This window comes from Nerophis ophidion, unplaced genomic scaffold (assembly GCF_033978795.1).
Source record: "Nerophis ophidion isolate RoL-2023_Sa unplaced genomic scaffold, RoL_Noph_v1.0 HiC_scaffold_40, whole genome shotgun sequence".
NCBI lineage: Eukaryota > Metazoa > Chordata > Actinopteri > Syngnathiformes > Syngnathidae > Nerophis > Nerophis ophidion.
In genome coordinates this window covers 31,451-55,320 of record NW_026906962.1, presented here as the reverse complement: position 1 = coordinate 55,320, position 23,870 = coordinate 31,451, and the positions used below count along the sequence as shown (strand labels likewise).

General features: G+C 40.6%; 1 protein-coding gene across 1 annotated transcript; it reads right to left on the bottom strand.

Annotated features, from left to right (window-relative positions):
* Positions 1-848: 848 nt before the first annotated feature.
* LOC133546742 (gastrula zinc finger protein XlCGF17.1-like) lies at positions 849-13,341 on the bottom strand. Its single transcript, XM_061892558.1, has 2 exons — positions 13,079-13,341; positions 849-4,051 (listed from the first exon to the last, which is right to left on the bottom strand). The coding sequence occupies exon 2, from the start codon at positions 3,999-4,001 to the stop codon at positions 2,937-2,939; it is 1,065 nt and encodes a 354-aa protein (XP_061748542.1). The 5' UTR covers positions 4,002-4,051; positions 13,079-13,341; the 3' UTR covers positions 849-2,936.
* Between the last annotated feature and the right edge of the window lie 10,529 nt (positions 13,342-23,870).

Sequence of the window (23,870 nt, the reverse complement as noted above, 5' to 3'; positions counted from 1 at the left end):
TTAAAACAAACCATTATTATCATTACTGCCTCATTTGTTTTCACTGTCTACTAATTAAAACTATTCTAGCATGAAAACATTCAGGATGTTCATACAAAAAATATTACACATCTCCAAACGTACCATTTTATTATGGTATTCATATCATACATTATAATATTGAATATTCACATGTTTATAACAGTGCTGAAAATTTTAATTTCCCATCGGGGATTAATAAAGTATTTCTGATTCTGATCATTACATCACTCTCATAAAGCCTTTAATGCTGAATATGTTTTTTACCATAGCTCAGCTTCACAATGTTGGAATATTGACTGCTGATATTAACATTCTTCTATTGTTTACAATATTACACTTTACTCTTTTTCTTTGCTCAAATGAACAGGATGAAAGTGTCTAATTGTCACTACTGAGTGTAACTATATATAATTATGTATATAATAATCTTCCATTCTTCACCTTCATTACCGCTTGATTTAACTCTCATCTTATTTTATCCAGAGAGAACTTGACCATAAAAAGATGGCTGCACATCAATAAACTGTCACTAAACTGCAATACAACTAAATATTATCATATTTGGAGTTTGTAAAAATATAAAACACAAATTATGATGGATAATATTGAAATGAAAGGAATAAAGGTCATCACATTTTTAGGAGTTAATATAGATGATGAAGTAAGCTGGACACTACATGTAAGTCATATAAAGAAAACAATAAAACAATGGTGTGCAATACTAACTAGAATAAAATACATACTTACAAATATTAACTAGAATTATTGTAGCCAACTTCAGTTGAAACATACATTGTTTATTGCATAAAAGTCTGGGGACATACATATAAAACAATCACACCACAATATTCATATTACACAAGAAAGTAAAAAAGACAATTAATAGAATGGATTATAGAGACCCAACAAATGATTCATGAAGTCACACATTTTAAAAGTAAATGATCTTGTATAAAAGACAACTGTTCAAATGATGTATAAAGTAAATAATAATATGCTTCCAGAAGTGGTCCAGAAGATGTTTCAGATGTGAACCAGTAAATATGAACTAAGAGGGATTTATGTGTACTCAAAAGCAAAGGTATGAACACATGTAAAACAAATATGTACATCATATAAAGGAGTTCATCTATGGAATCATCTACAATTACAAAATAAAATATGTAACACTTCATTATTTAATAAAAACATATAAAACACAATTATGAATAAGTATAAAAGTGAAATATAAATATATCTACACATAAAATGTTTATTGTATGTAACATATTTTATGTACTGTTTATTCTCACCCTTTCAGTCAAATTGTTGTTTATTTTAAAGTACACAAATGTGTATATTAACTCATGTACTTGACTGAAATAAAATCGCTAATCTGAAGTCTCTAATCCAGGGGCGCTCACACTTTTTCTGCAGGCGAGCTACTTTTCAATTGAGCAAGTCGAGGAGATCTACCTCATTCCTATTTATAATTTATATTTATTTATTTCTGAAAGAGACATTTTTGTTAACAAGTTAATGGTGTTTAATGATAATACAAGCATGTTTAACACAAATAGATTCCTTTCTTTCATGAAGACAAGAATATAAATTGGTGTATTACCTGATTCTGATGACTTGCATTGATTGGAATTAGACAGTGGTGCTGATAACGTCCGCATTTTCAAATGGAGGAAAAAAAAAAGTCCTCCTTTCTGTCCAATACCACATGAAAGTGGTTGGATTTGGCATCTCATTTGTCCAACTTGCATACTCCTTTTTAAACACTTTGTTATGAGAGTAGCATATGTGTGTGGCCCTTTAATGTCTGGCAGCAGGTGAGTGACGTCAGTGAGTGTGCGGGTGGGCAAGCAAGTGAGAAAGCGGTCGCTGAGGGCGGGGGAGAAATACATTGGCATCAAACTCCGTAGCTTGCTAGCTTGTGCACGCTAGCTTTCTGAGACTCTTATTTTGTTAGCTCAGGCAGGATGAAACAGGTCTTTTATGGTGAAGACAGGAACTGTGCAGTCGGTCTTTAGAGTTTTGACAGTAGGTACGGAGTCTCTAGAAATAAAATGTGTTTCTCTGCGTCCGCCCTGTTAGTGATTTTTTTCTTGAATATGAGCTCGCAGCAGCCAGCGTCATCTCACAAGATCCTCAGGTGCCGAGAATGTCAAACAACTGACGAAAGTGAAGTCTTGGTATGATTGATGATTGCTCATTTTTATGTCTATTTTTTAATGCCTGGCTTGAGATCGACTGACACACCCTCCGAGATCGACCAGTCGATCGCGATCGACATAATGCACACCCCTGCTCTAATCTATAAATGTTAGAATCATATTAAACAGATTGTTAGACAAACAACAATGTCACACATGTTATATGTGCTGATGTTGTTAGAAAGTCAAAATGAAAGTCTGGACAGTTTATTTCAAATCCTGCAGTTTCATTTGCTGCTGCTGTTCTCACCAGCACACTTGTGTTTCTTACACTGGTACTTAGAAGACAATCTTTCACCACACACACTGCAACTCAACACTTTCTCTCCTGGGTGTCTTCTCATGTGGATTTTTAAACTACAATTTATTACAACACATTTACCACATTTTTAGCAGGAAAAAGTTTTTGCTCCAGTGTGTATTCTCATGTGTTTTTTTAAATGGTCCCTTCGAGTAAAATCTTTACCGCAAATTGAACATGAAAAAGGTTTTTCTCCAATGTGTGTTCTCATGTGTACTTTCATATTACGTCTTTGTGTAAAACCTTTACCACATATCGAACATACATAAGTTTTTTCACCAGTGTGTGTTCTCATGTGCACTTTCAAATGGTTACTTTGTGCAAAACCTTTACTACAGATTGAACAGGAAAAAGGCTTTTCTCCAGTGTGTGTTCTCATGTGTAATTTTAAATTTTTATTTATTACAAAACCTTTACCACATTCTGAGCAGGTAAAAGGTTTTTCTCCATTGTGTATTCTCATGTGATTTTTTTAAATCGTCCCTTCGAGTAAAATCTTTAGCGCAGATTGAACATGAAAACGCTTTTTCTCCAGTGTGTGTTCTCATGTGTACTTTCACATTGTGATTTCTTACAAAACTTTTACCACATTCTAAACAGGAAAAAAATTCCACTCCAGTGTGTATTCTCATGTGTTCTTTTAAACTTTGATTTCTTACAAAACTTTTACCACATTCTGAGCAGGAAAAAGTGTGTTCTCCAGTGTGTATTCTCATGTGGGTTTTCAAATGTTGCCTTCGAGTAAAATTTTTACCACAGATTGAACATGAAAAAGGTTTTTCACCAGTGTGTGTTCTTTTGTGTCTGTCCAAATTCTTACTTTCAGTAAAACCTTTACCACAGATTGAACAGGAAAAAGGTTTTTCACTAGTGTGTGTTCTCATGTGTACTTTCAAATGTTGACTTCGTGTAAAACCTTTACCACATTCTGAGCAAGAAAAAGGTTTTTCTCCAGTGTGGGTTCTTATGTGTCTTTTCAGAAGACTATAGTATTTAAAGGTTTTGTGAGAGTGAGAAGATGTGAAGTGAGTGTTGTCAGTGTGACATGTCTTATCATCTTTAGAGTCTTCATCATCAGTGTCAGGAGAGTGTGACGTTGTGTCCTCACTATCTGATAGTGGAGCTAAGAGCTTGTCTGCTTGTGATCCTCCACAGTGGTCTCCATCAGCTTCTGTTGTCATGTGTTGTGTTGAGCTGCTGCTTGGAGGCTCCCCCCCTCCCCTCTCCTCACTTTCACCTTTCACCTCATCATCTTCACTCTTCACAGGGACACCAGTCACTGGGAACTCCACCAACCTTTTAGGCTGACTGATGCTGTGTTCCTCCTCTTCCTCCTTAATGTGAGGGCTCAGTGGATCCACCACTTCCTTTTTAAAATGGGGTGTCAGTGGGTCCTCCTCTTCCTTTTTAAAATGGTGTATCAGTGGGTATTCCTCTTCCTTCTTAATGTGGGAGGGCTGTGGCTCCTCTGTCCGCATCCTGAAGCTCCACTTCTGTTGCTCAGGGTGAAGATGTTCTTCACAGACGTCTGCAAGACAAACACAGCATCTCTGCTCAGTCACACAACGCATTCAGTACTTTTACATGCACTTAGGAAAAACAAGTTATCGTATGAACTGTCTTGAAATCTCAGTGACGCACAAACACGCTGCTCTGTACAACATTATTCACAGGAAAAGAAACAAAAACCAGGACGACAGGACTTTTTACTATGGATGAACGATATGGTTTAAAATTGATTTTGCGATACAGTATTTCATTTAGAATTACTGATAGAACCATTTTAAAACAGGCTACACAGGCTCCTAATTTAGTTGCTGAAATATGCAGTAAAATATTACATTTCCAGTATTATTTTCTCAAATAAAGTAACCAGATATTAACAGTAAATAAACAAGTACATTATTAATAACTGTTTTGACAAAATAATACTATTAGAAACGAACAATATGTTACTGCATATGTCAGCTGCCAAATTAGGAGCTTTTGTACCTAGTTTTGAAATTATTCTATTCTCAATCATATATCAAATTATATATTGTGACATATTGTTATTAGGATATATATTTGAGGTCATATCGCCCATACCAAACATTGGTTCGTCGAGTCATTTTGTTTGGCCCACCAAATATATTTAATTTTAATATTCTTAAGATGTGTGTGTATGTCTAAAATGTGGGACTACTGTTCTACATCACGTGGAAGTGTCATGTCATGGGGATGGTGTGCTTTTAACTAAGGGTGTGACGATACGGTCAGCTCACCAAAGGATACTCGATATTGGATTTAGGAGAACAAGACAATATTTTGGTGGTTAACATGATTCTTACACGTGTGTACATTATGTGTATATGCATGTACTTTCCCTTGTGTGCTTAGTTTGACTGTAACTTCATAGTGGATAATATCTATAAACAACCTCAATTGTTTTACATATTTAATTTGAAGGGCTGTTTACTTATCTGACAAATTCAAAGGAAACTGCACTTTTTTAAAATGTCACCTATCATTCACAATCCTTATGTAAGACATTTGTTTCAAACTTTTATGAATTTGAATTATTAAATAATCATGAGCAAAAAATCAGCTAACATTGGAGTCAATGGGAGCTCCTCTATTAGACCCACAAAGTCCTCCAAAAAAACTTCCAAAAATTGCCAACAATACTCATTTTACATTTTGTGACCTGAATATTAACCAAGTATTAATGATATTGTTATTATAAGCGCTAATATTAAGGACCTACTTTTAGCGGCGCATTGATCACAGAAGTAACTAGCTTATGCTGCTATATTGACATACTGAACTGTTTTCTCACCTCTAAGATAATGAAAGCTAATTCTACAAACCCGGTTTCCATATGAGTTGGGAAATTGTGTTAGATGTAAACATAAACAGAATACAATGATTTGCTAATTATTTTCAACCGATATTCAGTTGAATATGCTACAAAGACAACATATTTGATGTTCAAACTGATAAACATTTTTTTTTTTTTTTTTGCAAATAATCATTAACTTTGGAATTTGATGCAAGCAACACGTAACAAAGTAGTTGGGAAAGGTGGTAATAAATACTGATAAAGTTGAGGAATGCTCATCAAACACTTATTTGGAACATCCCACAGGTGTGCAGGCTAATTGGGAACAGGTGGGTGCCATGATTGGGTATAAAAGCAGCTTCCATGAAATGCTAAGTAATTCACTAACAAGGATGGGGCGAGGGTCGCCAATTTGTAAGCAAATTGTCGAACAACATTTCTTAACGAGCTATTGAAAGGAATTCAGGGATTTTCCCATCTACGGTCCGTAAAATCGTCAAAAGGTTCAGAGAATCTGGAGAAATCACTGCACGTAAGCAATGACATCACAGACCTTTGATCCCTCAGGTGGTACTGCATCAAAAACCGACATCAGTGTGTGAAGGATATAACCAGATGGGCTCAGGAACGCTTCATAAAACCACTGTCAGTAACTACAGTTGGTCGCTACATCTGTAAGTGCAAGTTAAAACTCTACTATGCAGAGCGAAAGCCATTTATCAACACACAGGAACGCCGCCGGCTTCTCTGGGCCTGAGCTCATCTAAGTTGGACTGATGCAAAGTGGAAAAGTGTTCTGTGGTCTGACGAGTCCACATTTTACATTATATTTGGAAACTGTGGATATGGTGTCCTCCGGAACAAAGAGGAAAGTAAACATCCGGATTGTTCTAGGCGCAGAGTTCAAAAGCTAGCATGTGTGATGGTATGGGGGTGTATTTGTGCCCAAGGCATGGGTAACTTACACATGTGTGATGGTATGGGGGTGTATTAGTGCCCAAGGCATGGGTAACTTACACATGTGTGATGGTATGAGGGTGTATTAGTGTCCAAGGCATGGGTAACTTACACATGTGTGATGGTATGGGGGTGTATTAGTGCCCAAGGCATGGGTAACTTACACATGTGTGATGGTATGGGGGTGTATTAGTGCCCAAGGCATGGGTAACTTACACATCTGTGAAGGCACCATTAATGCTGAATGGTCCATTCAGGTTTTGGAGCAACATATGTTGTCATCCAAGCAACGTTATCATGGACGCCTCTGCTTATTTCAGCAAAACAATGCCACGCCACGTGTTACAACAGCGTGGCTTCGTAGTAAAAGAGTGCGGGTACTTTCCTGGCCCGGCTGCAGTCCAGACATGTCTCCCATCGAAAATGTGTGCCGCATTATGAAGCGTAAAATACGACAACAAGACCCCGGACTGTTGATTATCTCTGCCCCTATATATGCCTGTCTTTGTTTGCCTTTTGTTCTCGGAGTTTAGTTTGCTACACAAAACAGATGATGTCGCATTTCCCGATTGTGGTAAAAGACTTTTTGTTATACGATTAGTTTCCATGCTATTTTGTTTGTTTGCTTGTCCCTAGTTTATATACTAGCGCTTTTTGTTCCTTTTATCTTCCACGTTAGTTCTGTTTGTTTTGTCTTTAGTGCCTAATGCAAGTGTTTTTTGTTCAAAAATTGTTTTTGTAGTGTATAACAAATCATTATCCTTACCCTCACGCTGTGTTCCATCCTCCACTGCACCCACGAGAGAACAACTTTTCACCACGATGCCAGCAAGATGTCACAGTAAAGTCCGAGTTAATGAAGCTTCTCTCGCAGCGGAAGTCGAAGAATTCGACAGGATAACGTGGAGGTTAGCCTAAGCAATGCAGGCTGGGACATTCCGCGGCGCGCCGGATGTCGAGATGATCTTGGGGCTTGGAGGTCTCCAAGTCCCGCTTGACTCCACTGGGTCCAGCAACACCCCGTCTCACCCCCTCGCACGCGTCGGCAGAGGCGGAAGCCGCGGCGAAGGGCGTCACGTAGCTAACTCCACCATCACCCCTTCACAGACACAGCCACTTTCAACTCGTCCAGGACTCACCATACACGCCTGGTAATCCTTTTTGTTTTTCTACTATTGACTCCCCCGGAGTCAATAGAAGAAATCTGATCTGGTGACGTCAGCCCTCTTACGTCCCCAGAACATAGTGGGGATTAAGAATTTTTTTTAGAGCAGGCACTTCCTCAGTCGTCCACAGGGGACATACATGACAATCTTACACTCCTTAAAGACATTTGTTTTCAATCACAGTATAAGTCTTTATTTTCTGAATTTGATTGCTTGATTGATTTATACTTGTATTAGTAGATTGCACAGTTCAGTACATATTCCGTACAATTGACCACTAAATGGTAACATCACCATTAAGTTTTTCAACTTGTTTAGTCGGGGTCCACGTTAATCAATTCATGGTACAAATATATACTATCAGCATAATACAGTCATCACACAGGTTAATCATCATAGTATGTACATTGAATTATTTATATTATTTACAATCTGGGGGTGGGATGAGGAACTTTGGTTGATATCAGTACTTCAGTCATCAACAACTGCATCAACAGAGAAATGTGGACATTGAAACAGTGTAGGTCTTACAGTAGGATATGTACAGCCAGCAGAGAACATAGTGAGTTCAGATAGCATAAGAACAAGTATATACATTAGAAGAACATTTGATTATTTACATTAGGTTATTTATAATCCGGGAAGATGGGATGTAAATGGAGGAGGGTATTAGTAAAGGGTTGAAGTTGCCTGGAGGTGTTGTTTTAGAGCGGTTTTGAAGGAGGATAGAGATGCATTTACTTTTATACCTGTTGGGAGTGCATTCCACATTGATGTGGCATAGAAGGATAATGAGTTAAGACCTTTGTTAGATCGGAATCTGGGTTTAACGTGGTTTGTGGAGCTCCCCCTGGTGTTGTGGTTATGGTGGTCAGGAAGTAGTTGGACATGTACTTCGGTATCAGGGAGGTGTCGCGGATTTTATAGACTAGGCTCAGTGCAAGTTGTTTTACTCTGTCCTCCACCCTGAGCCAGCCCACTTTGGAGAAGTGGGTTGGAGTGAGGTGTGATCTGGGGTGGAGGTCTAGAAGTAACCGGACTAGCTTATTCTGGGATGTTTGGAGTCTAGATTTGAGGGTTTTGGAGGTGCTGGAGTACCAGGAGGTGCAAGCATAATCGAAAAAGGGTTGAATGAGAGTTCCCGCTAGAATCTTCAAGGTGCTTTTGTTGACCAGAGAGGACATTCTGTAGAGGAATCTCGTTCTTTGGTTGACCTTTTTGATTACCTTGGTTGCCATTTTATCACAGGAAAGATTAGCTTCTAGAATGGAACCTAGGTAGGTGATCTCATCTTTCCTGGTGATAACAATGTCACCCACTTTTATAGTGAAATCACTGACTTTCTTAAAGGGGAACATTATCACAATTTCAGAAGGGTTAAAACCAATAAAAAACAGTTCCCAGTGGCTTATTTTATTTTTCGAAGTTTTTTTCAAAATTTTACCCGTCCTGGAATATCCCTAAAAAAACCTTTAAAGTGCTTGATTTTGGCTATGTGCGAAGCCACTGTTCATTTTCCTGTGACGTCACATAGCGATGCCAATACAAACAACATGGCGGTTACCACAGCAAGATATAGCGACATTAGCTCGGATTCAGCCTCGGATTTCAGCGGCTTAAGCGATTCAACAGATTACGCATGTATTGAAAGGGATGGTTGGAGTATGGAAGCAGATAGCGAAAACGAAATTGAAAAATAACTTTTCTTTTTATTTATTAACTTTTATTTTTTATTATTGTAAAACTGAAATACACACAATGACAATGTATAAGCTATATGATTCAATTAACATACTGAAATATTATGCACAATATCTAAACATTAGCTTCACAAAAATATACAGCATTATCGCCAAACAAATACTGCTGAGTGTTGAAACTATTTCGATGGTGGAAATATGCGACCAGCAGCCATTTTAAATCCTCAAACATTCATTAAATTAGTGCCCAAAAATCGTTTTTCAATACACATCTTACTATCAAACTTAGCAACTTTCCACCTTAGTATTGAGTTACATAAACAAGTTAAACAGTTTACTTACAGACTTATCTTTTCCAAGGCTTGTAAGAGTTAACACAACTCGACTACTTCTTATTGTTTATGAACTAGACGAACATCGTAAACCGGAAGTGCCCAAAGTAAACCGGAAGTGCCCAAACTAATGACGCGCAGCATTTCCCATCGCCACAAGGTGTCAGTAATAGTCCACAATCAAACGGGCATAACACTCCCCGCTTGGTATAATGTTTTATACCACTATACAGTCTCTTTACGAAGGAGCAACACAACCTCTGAAACAGGTCTAGTGTAGATTATTGGAGTACCTTGTCGGATGATCTTAACATCTACTTTTCTTACTTTGTTGTCATGGCTGTTGATAGACTTGACGATGAGTCCAGTGGGACATTCATTTCTTCTCACCTGGCCGTCTTTCAGTAGTACTAGGTCTCCAATTTGCAGGTTAGGCCTTTCTGCATACCATTTTCTCCTAGTTTGTATGGTTGACAGGTATTCTTGTTTCCATCGCTTCCAGAATCTATCAGAGAGAGATTGGACTTGCCGCCATTGTTGCGAGTGGATGTCTTTCACGTTGAAGTCTCCTGGCGGTGCAGATATGACGTCTCTCTTCAGTGTCAGCAAGGTTGCAGGTGTTAGTATTGCTGGCATCTCTGGGTCAGTTGAAACTGGAATGAGAGGTCTTGCGTTTATAATTGCCATGACCTCAGCCATGAGAGTGGTGAGCACCTCATGAGAAAGGTGAGAGCCTCCCTCCTTAAGGAGCAATGCATCCAGGATACGGCGCGTGATGCCAATTAGTCTTTCCCACACTCCTCCCATGTGGGAAGAGTTTGGCGGATTGAAGATCCAAGTGCACACTTAGTCCTGCAGGTAAGTTTTCAACTCTTTTTCCAACGACTCTTCCTCTTTTTCCGACCACTTGTCCCTCGCCGTCAACTTCTCTTCCTCGTCATGTTTCTCGTCGTCTGTGCTAGAGTCCATGACGATGGCCTTGGACTTGCTCCCCGCTCTGGACTTCTTGGGGCTGGACGAGGAGCGTCCTGCTTGGGCGTCGCTCTTCTTGCCCTTGGCGGCCGACACTTTTTTCTTGGCCCTCTTCTTTTTCTTGGCGGGAAGCTGTTTGCCGCTGTTCTGTCTCTGAGGATCTCATCAGTCCCCACGTTGACTTTCAAGATGTCAAAACCATACGGTACATCAGCGAAGCAATACAAAAACTCATGAAAAAAATAAACACAGCTGTAAAACACTTACATACAAACATGACAGCTGCTTGTACACCCGAAAGAGAACAAAGAACAGTGTCTAAGAGGAGCATCAACATTTGCATTTAAACTGTAAAATCCTGTTTATGATTTATTTACTCTACTTATTTAAATATGAACATTTTCCTTTAGGAAACTTTTATGATTTGTGTGTTGTTGTAGCTGGTATGCTGCAATTTTTTTTATTTTTTTCCCCCAAGATGGTGACCCTGTAGTGGCTGCTGTTGGCAGGAACTCTGTGCTCTTGTGTCATCCTTTTGTGTTTCCCTCTTCTTTTCATGTTTATATATATACATATATATATATATATATATTTTTTTTTTTGCCTTTTGGTCCGGACCTTTTGGGACTGTGTGACAAGGGATGGCACTTTCGTGACTTCTGCGGTGCTTTTTTGTGAACTTCTGGATCTGCCTCCCGAGAGCCTTTTGGCCATGGAGACCAGCTGCTGGGTTTCTGCCACACCAGAGTCCGTTTGGAGAGACTGGAGGAGATGCAGATGAAGAGACAGGACTGCGGAGCTAGCACTGAGCGCCGGGACGGAAAAGCTTCACAGTGTCTTGGCTGAATGAGCAGGTATCGGACACCTCGGTCTCCTTGGACGTATCCTCACTCATCCATGCGGACTGGACACTGGCCGAGACTTGGTCGGCGGCCGAGGGTGGAGTCGGCTCTCTTGGTTGCTTTGTTGGGTCTGCTCCCGTCTCTGGCCAAGCTCCCTTCACCCCAGCAGACGATGGCGTGGGACACCGCAAAAGCCACCACAGTGTATATGTTTCTTTTACTTTTTATTCATGTATGTATGTAGAAGTGGCTGGTTGCATCAGCTCTGCTCTTTTAATGTCCTCTGTCTTCTTTGAAGTTTCCCTCTTCCACACATGAAAGAGGAATGTGTGCTATGGCAATAAGTTGTTTTCTTCCCTTGGCCTCAGTCTGGACCCCCTCTCCAGGGGCCCAGGCTTAGACCGATTTTTTTTTTCTCTCATTCCCCCCACTTGTTTACCTGTATGTATCTCACCTTTTTTGCAAGGGGCGCCGCAAGTTGGCAGACCCGTCAGCGATCCTGTTCTGTCTCCCTGGAATCTTTGTCTGACCTTGAATGGGATTCTGCTGAACATTTTAATTTCCCCTCGGGGATTAATAAAGTATGTCTAATTCTGATTCTTCACCTTTTTTGCAAGGGGCGCCGCAAGTTGGCAGACCCGTCAGCGATCCTGTTCTGTCCCCCTAGAATGTTTGTCTGACCTTGAATGGGATTCTGCTGAACATTTTAATTTCCCCTCGGGGGTTAATAAAATATGTCTGATTCTGATGTTTAACATCAACAAAACATGGCTAATAAGTAAAAATAAACTACATTAATTCATCTCTCAAAGGTGTTGAGACATTGCTGGACACCGGAGTAGTAACTAAATCCAAATAAAAAATGATTTTATTTTTTTAAGATATCTGGCTTGTATTTTCAGCAGGGATGTAAATTTATAGATTCATGGATATGATACCCTAATAAATATTCCTTATCGATACCAGTATTTATCAGTACTCTTGTCGGTACTACATGTCATTTGTGGAAATAAAAACCTGGAAAAAAGGCATTTTAAATAGCATTTCTATTAGCACAAGAGTTTGAACACCTCCAACATGATGTTCTGTAACATTTTAAAGCAGGGAAGTCTTTTATCAGCAGCTGTTTATTTGAAGTCTTAAATAGATAGATAGATAGTACTTCATTGATTCCTTCAGGAAAATTTAAAGAAGTCAACTATGTGTGCAGTGCAAGGTGAAATGCAGTTATGTCATCTTCTTCTCAATAACACACACATCAAACTTTTGTTGCTTCCTTATTTGTCATCATTCAAAGCTGATTGTAATGTGTAGCAGCGGCAGCTGAACTCAATGTGAAAATGTATCATAGTTACGTCAGTCAGCTGGAATTAAAAATACAAATAGTTGTGCCGTTAGTCCAGAATTTTCACGGTCCTCATGGACAACATAATTAGGAACCAGTACTAAAAAAATGGTACTTGGTGTACATCTCTTATCTTCACCACTAAACCTTTGAAATATGCTGACATATGTGCTGTTAAAGGTAAATAAACAGTAGCCATATTGAATGTTTGCCTTCATTTGACCACGTGCGGTAAGGAGGACGGCCTCTAGGTCACATGGTTACACCCCAGCAATTACATTGTTGATGATTGATGAGCATTCATATTTAAATGGTGGTGTTAAAAAGTAAACATATCTTCATCTTTAGTGATAAATGTGTCCCCCGGATGAACATGTGTCACAAACATTGTATTAGATGATATGTGGATGTTGTGCTTACTTGGACTGTGATGAAGCTGTGAGGACTCAGGTGGTTTGTCTTCATGCTCTTCAGTCTTCACAGAGACAACAGTCAGTGGAAACTTGCTGACATCAGCCTCCTCCTGCCCTACAGGACACTCTCCCCCCTCTTCCTCTTTGAAATAAGAGGGCTGTGGAACCTCCTTGTCCCCTTTAAAATGTGAGGGCTGTGGATACTTTACAGTGAAACTGTCCCCCTGCAGATGAGGGAGACATTCTTCTTGGTGTCCAATCAGCTGATGGATGTCTACAGGACACAAACAAAACACATTTTAACTTCTACATGCTGAATATTAAATTGTACATGAAATATAGGGCTGTGGCTATTGAAAATTGTATTAATCAAGTGTTCTACTGGAAATTTTCCGATTAGTTGAGTAACTGAATAAAACAGTGTTGCTTGGTTAAAGACAAATTTAAGCGACTATAAAACATTTCACTTAATAATGAACAGTCAATTGGTTTGAGATGGTATGAGATCAAAATGTTATCTTTAGAGCAGGCTTTGTTTTTTTGACAATCACAGCCACGTTAAAAAGTCAAAGTACCAATGATTGTCACACACACACTAGGTGTGGGGAGATTATTTCCTGCATTTGGCCCATCACCCTTGATCACACCCTGGGAGGTGAGGGGAGCAGTGAGCAGCAGCGGTGGCCATGCCCGGGAATAACTTTTATGGTGATTAAACCCCAATTAAAACCCTTGATGCTGAGTGCAAGGCAGAGAAGTAATGGGTCCCATTTTTATAGTATTTGGTATGACTGGGTTGGGGTTTGAACTCACAACCTACCGATCTCAGGGAGGGTGCACCGACATGAAGGAAATAACAGGTCAGTATGCTTTGACACACATATATAACTTGTCAAACCTGCCAGCTATCAGGCTAGGTTTACAGCGTCAGTCACCATGGTAACTGACTCTGACTTTGTCTTACCTCTCTTATTTTTGGAGGTAAAACTCTCGAGCTTTACATACTCAGGACTTTGCACTTAACCTGCTCTCTGGAATATTCCCCTGGTGACTGTGTGAGTTTTGTGTAAACTTGTTGATACACATTGTTACAAACATCAAACTCTCATAAATATTGTGTGTCTGACACTGTCTCGTTTTTATGAAGAACATAAAACAGTTCACGGTGGCAGAGGGGTTAGTGCGTCTGCCTCACAATACCAAGTTCCTGCAGTCCTGGGTTCAAATCCAGGCTTGGGATCTTTCTGTGTGGAGTTTGCATGTTCTCCCCGTGAATGCGTGGGTTCCCTCCGGGTACTCCGGCTTCCTCCCACTTCCAAAAACATGCACCTGGGGATAGGTTGATTGGCAACACTAAATTGGCCCTGGTGTGTGAATGTGAGTGTTAATGTTGTTCGTCTATCTGTGTTGGCTCTGCGATGAGGTGGCGACTTGTCCAGGGTGTACCCCGCCTTCCGCCCAATTGTAGCTGAGATAGGCGCCTGCGCCCCCCGCGACCCCAAAAGGGAATAAGCGGTAGAAAATGGATGGATGGATGGATAAAACAATTAGTGCATCATCCTCACATAACAATTAATCTTCCTACAGACAATCTATTTAGGAATAGTGTTAATAATGAAATATAAAGTTAGTAAAGATGTGAGAGTAAGAAGTAAACAAACCTGTTCTGTGTAACACAACTTGATGTTTTTCATGTTGTCGCTCCTTCTCCTCTTTTGTTGGACAAAGTTCCTCCTCGTACTCTGCTGTCGTTCTTTGGCACATTTTCACACAATCACAACACTTTACACTCACACTTGATCTCTACTTAGTGATGTGTTTTGATCACTTCCGCCTCTCTTTGTTAGCAGCTAACAAGCTAAGCTAACTAGCAGGCTAAGCTAGCTTGAGAAGCATCAAAGTGCGCTCAGACTAATATAACCGGATGCAAACAGTTATTAACGATGTTTACTCTATTTACTAGAGTCTAATAAAGGACATATATGTGTACATGGAGGCACAGATTAAGAACACTGAACTGTGACGACTGCAATAACGTCTTCACCGTCAGACGCCATCTTGCTTTATCCTCGCCGTGTTTGGTTCGCGCGCAGTGTTGTCAGATCTCGCGAGACAAATAAGTAAGCAGCTATTTTCCAAATCTCGCGAGAGAAATAAGTAAAACCAGCTTTCCGCCACCGGTAAAAATATTTTATTATATACTATTTAATTATTATGAAAATAAAAGTAAAATTGTCCATTTCAAATTTTCATAGTAAAGACATAAAACTTATTTCCGTAAAAAAATGTCAATATTTAAAAATATATTCAAACAAAAGTAGCATAAGGAATGACAAAAAAGAAACAAAATTAATATTACATTAATGATATTATTTTCGTTTTTGATGTTAATCGTTTTTATAATGTAATTTAGAATGTGGGAGGTTTTCATGTTCTTTTCAAATTTCCTTTGAATAGAATAGAATTGAATAGAGTTTTATTGTCATTATTGCAGTGAACAGGTTCAAAGAACAACGAAATTGGAGCAGATCCCCTAAGGTGCATGTACAATATGGTAATATAAATAGTACAAAAAAAAGGTAGATAGAAATAAGAGATGTATCTATATATGTATATATATCCACACAGATGCATACACACATGCATATAACATTATTGCTTATTACAGTCCGAAAAAATTGAAAGAAATTAAAAACATGACACATGAGGACATGAAGGACATATTGTGCTACTATGGCTCTTGGGTAAAAGCTGATTTTTAGTGAATTTGTACCAGCTTTTAGCACCCTATGGCGTCTGCCCGAGGGTGGCATTATATATATTATATCCATCTATCGATTGATAGATAGATAGATAGATAGATAGATCTATCTCTCTTTCCATTTTCTACCGCTTATTCCCTTTTGGGGTCGCGCGGGGTGGGGCTGGGAGGGGGGGTGCTGGTGCCTATCTCAGCTACAATTGGGCGGAAGGCGGCGTACACCCTGGACAAGTCCCCACCTTATCGCAGGACCAACACAGATAGACTGACAACATTCACACTCACACTCACACACACACTAGGGCCAATTTAGTGTTGCCAATCAACCTGTCGCCAGGTGCATGTCTTTGGAGGTGGGAGGGGCCTATCCCCAGGTGCATGTCTTCTGAAGTGGGAGGAAGCCGGAGTACCTGGAGGGAACCCACGCATTCACGGGGAGGACATGCAAACTCCACACAGAAAAATCCCGAGCCCGGGATTGAACCCTGACTACTCAGGACTTTCGTATTGTGACACAGACGCACTAACCCCTCTTCCACCGTGCTGCCAGATATAGATGTATAAATATAATATATGTAATGCCAATTGAAATTTAAAAAGAACATGAAAACCTCCCACATTCTAAAATACATTATGAAAACAAATGATCATCAAAAACAAAAATAATATCATAAGTGTAATATTTATTTTGTTTCTTTTTTTCTTTCCTTATGCTACTGTTGTTTCAATACATTGTTAAATATTTGAATATTTTTACGAAAATAAGCTGTATGTCTTTGTTTTGAAAATTTAAAATGGACAATGTAGATCATTTGGTGAAATGACTGTTTTGTTGTTGTTTGTGGTTACCCGTAGGAAGAACTGAGCCGAGCTGCATGAATAAGTTGGCTTTAATTAAGACTTCAGCAGGACAGTAATTGTACATAAGAACTGCATGAGAGGGTGGTAGTAACTGACTCCTCGATGTGCACACCCTGGTGGTGTGTTCGAGAATTACAACATTAAAACAGCTGCAAGAAACAAAATCTGTACAAAAAATGCTGCAAGTCAAAGCCACAGAGTCAGTCCAAGTTTACCACAAACAAGTGCTATGGACAGTCTGTGCATGATGTGACAGTGGATCAACACAGCCAAAGTGAAAATGACACATTCTACGTGGATGGCTTGGAAATAGAAAATTGCATTGACTCTGTAAATCCACAACAAAGAGACCAAGATGAAGGATATGTCACAGTGTGCTTAAACGACATGCCAACCAAAATGAAAGTGGATACAGGTGCTAAATGCAATGTAATGTCATTGAAGACTTTCAATAGAGTAAACAGCGGCGTGAAACTCGCCAAACAACACAGAAGCACAAATTTGGTGGCTTACGGAGGAGCCAAAATCGAGACACAAGGTGAAGCTACGCTGACATGCTTTTTAAAGGGACAGCGCCACTTACTGCCATCTTTCACAGTGGATAGAATGTGACATCACTGTTGGGCTTCCGTGCATGCCTGCGTACGGGGCTAGTCGAGTTGAGTCCCGATGTGCACCATGTCACCACAGAGAACACTGGAGAGTTCAGCGCACGGATCCTCACACAATACCAAGATATTTTCAGTGAAGAGCTCGGAGAACTACCAGTTGTTTACACAATGACAGTGGACCCCAATGTGCCGCCAGTTGGTAGGCCGGCCCACCGCATCCCAGTAGCGATGCAAGACTGTGTGAAAGCTGAACTTAAATCCATGGAAAGCATAGACGTTATTACTTCAGTCACCGAACCAACAGCTTGGGTGTCATCCATGGTCGCTGGGCACACAAAAGTCAAATCAGAAATCAGATTGTGCATCAACCCCAAAGATTTAAAGGCCTACTGAAATGAGATTTTCTTATTTAAACGGGGATAGCAGGTCCAATCTATGTGTCATACTTGATCATTTCGCGATATTGCCATATATTTGCTGAAAGGATTTAGTAGAGAACATCCACGATAAATTTCGCAACTGTCGGTGCTAAGAGAAAAGCTCTGCCTCTACAGGAAGTCGCAGACGATGACGTCACATGTTTGATGGCTCCTCACATCTTCACATTGTTTTTAATGGGAGCCTCCAACAAAAAGTGCTATTCGGACCGAGAAAACGACAATTTCCCCATTAATTTGAGCGAGGATGAAAGATTCGTGTTTGAGGATATTGATAGCGATGGACTAGAAAAAATAATTTAAAAAAAAGTTTTAAAAAAAAACGCGATTGCATTGGGACGGATTCCGATATTTTTAGACACATTTACTAGGTTAATTCTGGGAAATCCCTTATCTTTCTATTGTGTTGCTAGTGTGTTAGTGAGTTTAATATTACCTGATAGTCGGAAGGGTGTCTCCACGACTGTCTTGACGCGCAGTGTCTCAGGGGAGTCGACGGCAGCTATGGATGGCACAAGCTCAGCTTTTTTCCGGTAAGAACTATCTTTTTAACCACAATTTTCTCACCGAAACCTGCTTGTTGACATGTGGTCGGGATCCATGTTCGCTTGACCTTGCTCTGATCCATAGGAAAGTTTCAGCTCCAGGAATTTTAAACAAGGAATCACTGTGTGTTTGTGTGGCTAAAGGCTAAAGCTTCCCAACTCCATCTTTCTACTGTGACTTCTCCAATATTAATTGAACAAATTGCAAAAGATTCAGCAACACAGATGTCCAAAAAAACTGTATAATTATGCCGTAAAAGCAGACGACTTTTAGCTGTGTGTGTGTGCAGCGCTCATACTTCCTAAAAACCTGTGACGTCTTGCGTACACGTCATCATTACACAACGTTTCGAAGACGAAACTCCCGGGAAATTTAAAATTGCAATTTAGTAAACTAAAAAGGCCATATTGGCATGTGTTGCAATGTTAATATTTCATCATTGATATATAAACTATCAGACTGCATGGTGGCTAGTAGTGGCTTTCAGTAGGCCTTTAAATGAAGCACTAAAACGGCCCCACCACCCCATGAGAAGTGTGGAGGAGGTAGCAGCACAAATGTTTTCAGTGCTAGATGCAAAAAATTCATTCTGGCAGATCCGCCTGGACAAGAAGTCCTCAATGAAGACAACATTCAGTACTCCTTTTGGACGTTACTGATTCCTTTGCATGCCTTTCGGCATTGACTCAGCAAGCGAAGTATTCCAGCGCACAATGGATCAGCTCTTTGCTGGATATCCATGCTCAGTCATTGTCGATGACATCATCATCGGAGGCCGTGATGTGGCGGAGCATGACGCCAACCTAAAAAAGGTGCTAGAACGTGTGAAGGAAATAAACCTCAAACTCAACCCGCAGAAATGCAAATTTCGACTTGACTAAGTATGCTACGTTTGTCATATCTTCAAAAGTAAAAGTGTGAACGTTGACCCCTCCAAAACTGCTGCTATCAGAGACATGCCAGTCCCCACAGATGTCACTTCACTTCTACGTTTCCTGGGAATGGTTAACTATCTTGGCAAGCACATTCCAAACCTCAGTGACATCGCAACGCCACTGAGGAAGCTGACTCACAAAGAGACCGCATGGTGCTGGTTCCAGCAACAACAAGATGCTTTCGACTGCCTGAAAGCATGTCTCTCCTTTCCACCAGTATTGGCCTACTAAGATGTCAAAGAGCCAGTCAGGCTGACCTGTGACGCGTCATGCTTTGGACTAGGAGCTGCCTCATGTAAAATGGAAGGCCAGTAGCCTCTGCATCCCGCGCCCTTACAGAAACAGAAACTCAATACGCTCAAATTGAGAAGGAGCTACTAGCTGTTGTGTTTGCATGCACCAAGTTCAGAGACTATGTGTATGGCAAGGCCACCATAGTAGAAACTGACCACCAACCGTTGGGGACTATCTTGAAGAAACCAATTCACAATGCCCCGGCCCGTCTTCAGCGGATGCTGCTACGCTTGCAAAACTATGACATAAGCCTAATCTACAAAAAAGGAAAGCACATGTACTTGGCTGACACTCTTTCAAGAGCCCCTAATGCAACAGACAGTGAGAGCCCATCTGACAGTAGTTCTTTCGACATCATGTCGGTGAGCTACATTTCTACAGCCCGCCTGGAAGAGCTCAAGAAGCACATGGAGGAGGTTGAAGTAATGCAGACTCAGTGTAGTTATCCAGCGTGGATGGCTTGCCAGAAAGACTCAGCTGCAGCCTGCCATTGAAGTTTTCTTCCCCTCCAGAGACGAACTCACTGTGGAAGATGGAATTGTCATGAAAAGGCAGAAAGCAGTCATTCCAACGTCACTACAAAAGAGTACATTAAGATTGTACACAAAGGTCACCCAGGCATTGAAGCAACCAAACGCAGAGCAAGAGGTATCATCTTTTGGCCATCAATGTCACGAGACATCACTAAAGAACTACTTTTTTGCACAGGGTGCAACAGCACAAAACCACATCAGCAGAAAGAACCACTTCATCTTCATCCAGTTCCAGACCTTCCGTGGTCACAGTTGCTACAGACATTTTTGAATGGCGGGGACAACACTACCAGGTGATAGTGGATTCCTATTCTGGATGGTTTGAAATTGACCTTCTACAAAACATCACAGCGATAGCTGTAATTTCCAAAATGAAAAGACATTTTTCATTGCACGGTACACCACACACACTGCTATCTGATAATGTAAGACAGTACAAGTGTGAGCAATTCAGGAAATTTGCTGAGGAGCGGGACTTCATCCACAACACCAGCAGCCTAGAGTTTTCCCGGTCGAATGGATTTGCGGAAAGAGCTGTCAGGAGTGCCAAGCAACTGATGGAGAAATCCCACCGGGACAAAACTGATGTCTTCCTAAACCTCCTTAACCTCAGAAACATTCCCCGAGATGCAGACCTTGGTTCCCCTGCCGAACATTTAATGTCAAGACAAACGCGTGCAGCTATCCCAGTGTGTACCAGACTACTACAGCCAACAGCAAAAGACTCAACACAAGTACACGCTCAACTAGTCGACGAGAGAACTACAGTGAAATGTCACTACGACAAATCAAGTCGCCCACTGACTCCCTTGGCAGAAGGGCAAGTGATCCGTATGCAGACTCCTGCTGGACATGACCGACTTGGAATAGTGGAAAAGTCGTGCGAAGAGCCATGTTCCTACATCATCCAGTCCGATGGGAGAAGATACAGGAGGAATCGTCGCCACATCGTCCCGGTTCAAGAACAACCACCAACACCGTTCCAGAACGGCGAAGCAGACTCTCAGGATGGTAGACATACCATGGTGGACTTGGTCCCCCCCACACCACTGAGAGAAAAGACAGTGATTAGGCAAACGGAAAGTAAATCACCAATTCGACCCAGATTCACTACGCGGACTGACACAGCTTACAAAACACATGCAGGTCGAGTTTGCAGACCCAATCCAAAGTATGTGCAGTAAGAAAAGAAAAATGCACGTGTGATTTATTTTGAGATAGTATTTTTCTAGCTGTTCTATAATTTGTTTAGATATTCCATAGAGATGGTGAATTGTTTGTACTCACCCTACACAGTTAAGAGATTTGATCTCAGTTACATATCAATCAATCAATCAATGTTTACTTATATAGCCCTAAATCACTAGTGTCTCAAAGGGCTGCACAAACCACAACACAAACCACTACGACATCCTCGGTAGGCCCACATAAGGGCAAGGAAAACTCACACCCAGTGGGACGTCGGGGACAATGATGACTATGAGAACCTTGGAGAGGACGAAAGCAATGGATGTCGAGCGGGTCTAACATGATACTGTGAAAGTTCAATCCATAATGGATCCAACACAGCAGCAAGAGTCCCGTTCACAGCAGGAAACCATCCCAAGCGGAGGCGGATCAGCAGCGCAGGGATGTCCCAAGCCGATACACAGGAGGGCGGTCCATCCTGGGTCCCGACTCTGGATGAGCGGTTCATCCTGGGTCTGGAGAGCCACTACGTCATCCATGGCCACCGGATCGGACCGGAATCCCTCCACAAGGGAGAGTGGGACATAGGAGAAAAAGAAAATAAACGGCAGATCAACTGGTCTAAAAAGGGAGTCTTTAAATTCCAGAGTATACAAATGAGTTTTAAGGTGAGACTTAAATGCTTCTACTGAGGTGGCATCTCAAACTGTTACCGGGAGGGCATTCCAGAGTACTGGAGCCCGAAATGAAAACGCTCTATAGCCCGCAGACTTTTTTTGGGCTTTGGGAATCACTAATAAGCCGGAGTCTTTCTAACGCAGATTTCTTGCCGGGACATATGGTACAATACAATCGGCAAGATAGGATGGAGGTAGACCGTGTAGTATTTTATACGTAAGTAGTAAAACCTTAAAGTCACATCTTAAGTGCACAGGAAGCCAGTGCAGGTGAGCCAGTATAGGTATATATGTATGTATATATGTATATAAAGGTATATATAGTATAGGTATATATGTATATATATATGTATATAAAGGTATATACAGTATAGGTATATATGTATGTATATATGTATATAAAGGTATATACAGTACAGGCGTAATGTGATCAAACTTTCTTGTTCTGGTCAAAAGTCTAGCAGCCGCATTTTGTACCAACTGTAATCTTTTAATGCTAGACATGGGGAGACCTGAAAATAATACGTTACAGTAGTCGAGGCGAGACGTAACAAACTCATGGATAATGATCTCAGCGTCTTTAGTGGACAGAATGGAGTGAATTTTAGCGATATTACGGACATGAAAGAAGGCCGTTTTAGTAACGCTTTTAATGTGTGCCTCAAAGGAGAGAGTTGGGTCGAAGATAATACCCAGATTCTTTACAGAGTCGCCTTGTTTAATTGTTTGGTTGTCAAATGTTAAAGTTGTATTATTAAAAAGAGGTCGGTGTCTAGCAGGACCGATAATCAGCATTTCCGTTTTTTTGGCGTTGAGTTGCAAAAAGTTAGCGGACATCCATTGTTTAATTTCATTAAGACACGCCTCCAGCTGACTACAATCCGGCGTGTTGGTCAGTTTTAGGGGCATGTGGATATTCATTTCACTTATCTTCTTTTGTTTTTTTTAAGGACGCTTAACTAAAAGGGAAGGATGTAGATGATTTGGTAAAATGACTGTTTTGTTGTTGTAATTCTAGAACACACCACCAGGGTGTGCACATCGAGGAGTCAGATACTACCACCCTCTCATGCAGTGCGTACTAGAGATGCGCGGATAGGCAATTATATCACCCGCAACCACATCACTAAAGTCGTCATCCACCCGCAATCCACCCGAACCAACATTTCATCAAAGCCACACCCACCCGCCCGTTGTTATATATCTAATATAGACGATGCAAGGCATTAGTGAGGTTAGAAAGTGTAACTCCCTCCAAATAGCACAGACACAATGGCTTTCTTGAACTGATTTATTAAAAGAATTATTTTCCATTCAAATTCACAGTGAAAACTGTAATAAATAAAGCAGGTTACAAACGTAAAAATAATAACATGCACAGCATGTGGATCAAACATTTTACTAAGTAAAAAACCAACAATTGACAAATACCTCGTTGGCCACACCCGGAAGTAGCTTCCTTACATCCGTCGACAGACCAAACGAGACACTTCAAAATAAAAGTATGCCCACATACTGTTTCAAAGAGTGCTGCTCGTTTTTCGTATGTGGGTAACAACATTTAACTATTTATAAATGGTTGATTTCTATAGGCTAGTAAGGTAAAGTGTTGTAGCTGACAAGTTTGGGCTACGTTGCTTCTGCAGCCTTCATCAGAGGTGTCACGTGATGTTAGCGTGACGTTGTCTGTGACGTGATGTATGGATTGTACCATCAAGAGTTGTCAGGTACAACACTTTACCTACTAGCCTATATAAACCAACCATTTATAAATACATGTCAGTAGGCTAAATGAACCTCTTCAACATAACATTTAACTATGTATAATGTAGCGGCTGGCTACGAGGTGTTAAACAATGACTTTGGCTGGGGGGCGGGACTTCCGGGAGAGATAGAGAAGTGACGTTATCGACAGGAAGTGAGAGTTTGCGTTGTCCAGGGAAAAGCGTTAGAGAC

Bases quoted from the DNA above. Each gene is read 5' to 3' on its own strand.
- LOC133546742 (XM_061892558.1), bottom strand. From the start codon at position 4,001: ATGCGGACAGAGGAGCCACAGCCCTCCCACATTAAGAAGGAAGAGGAA.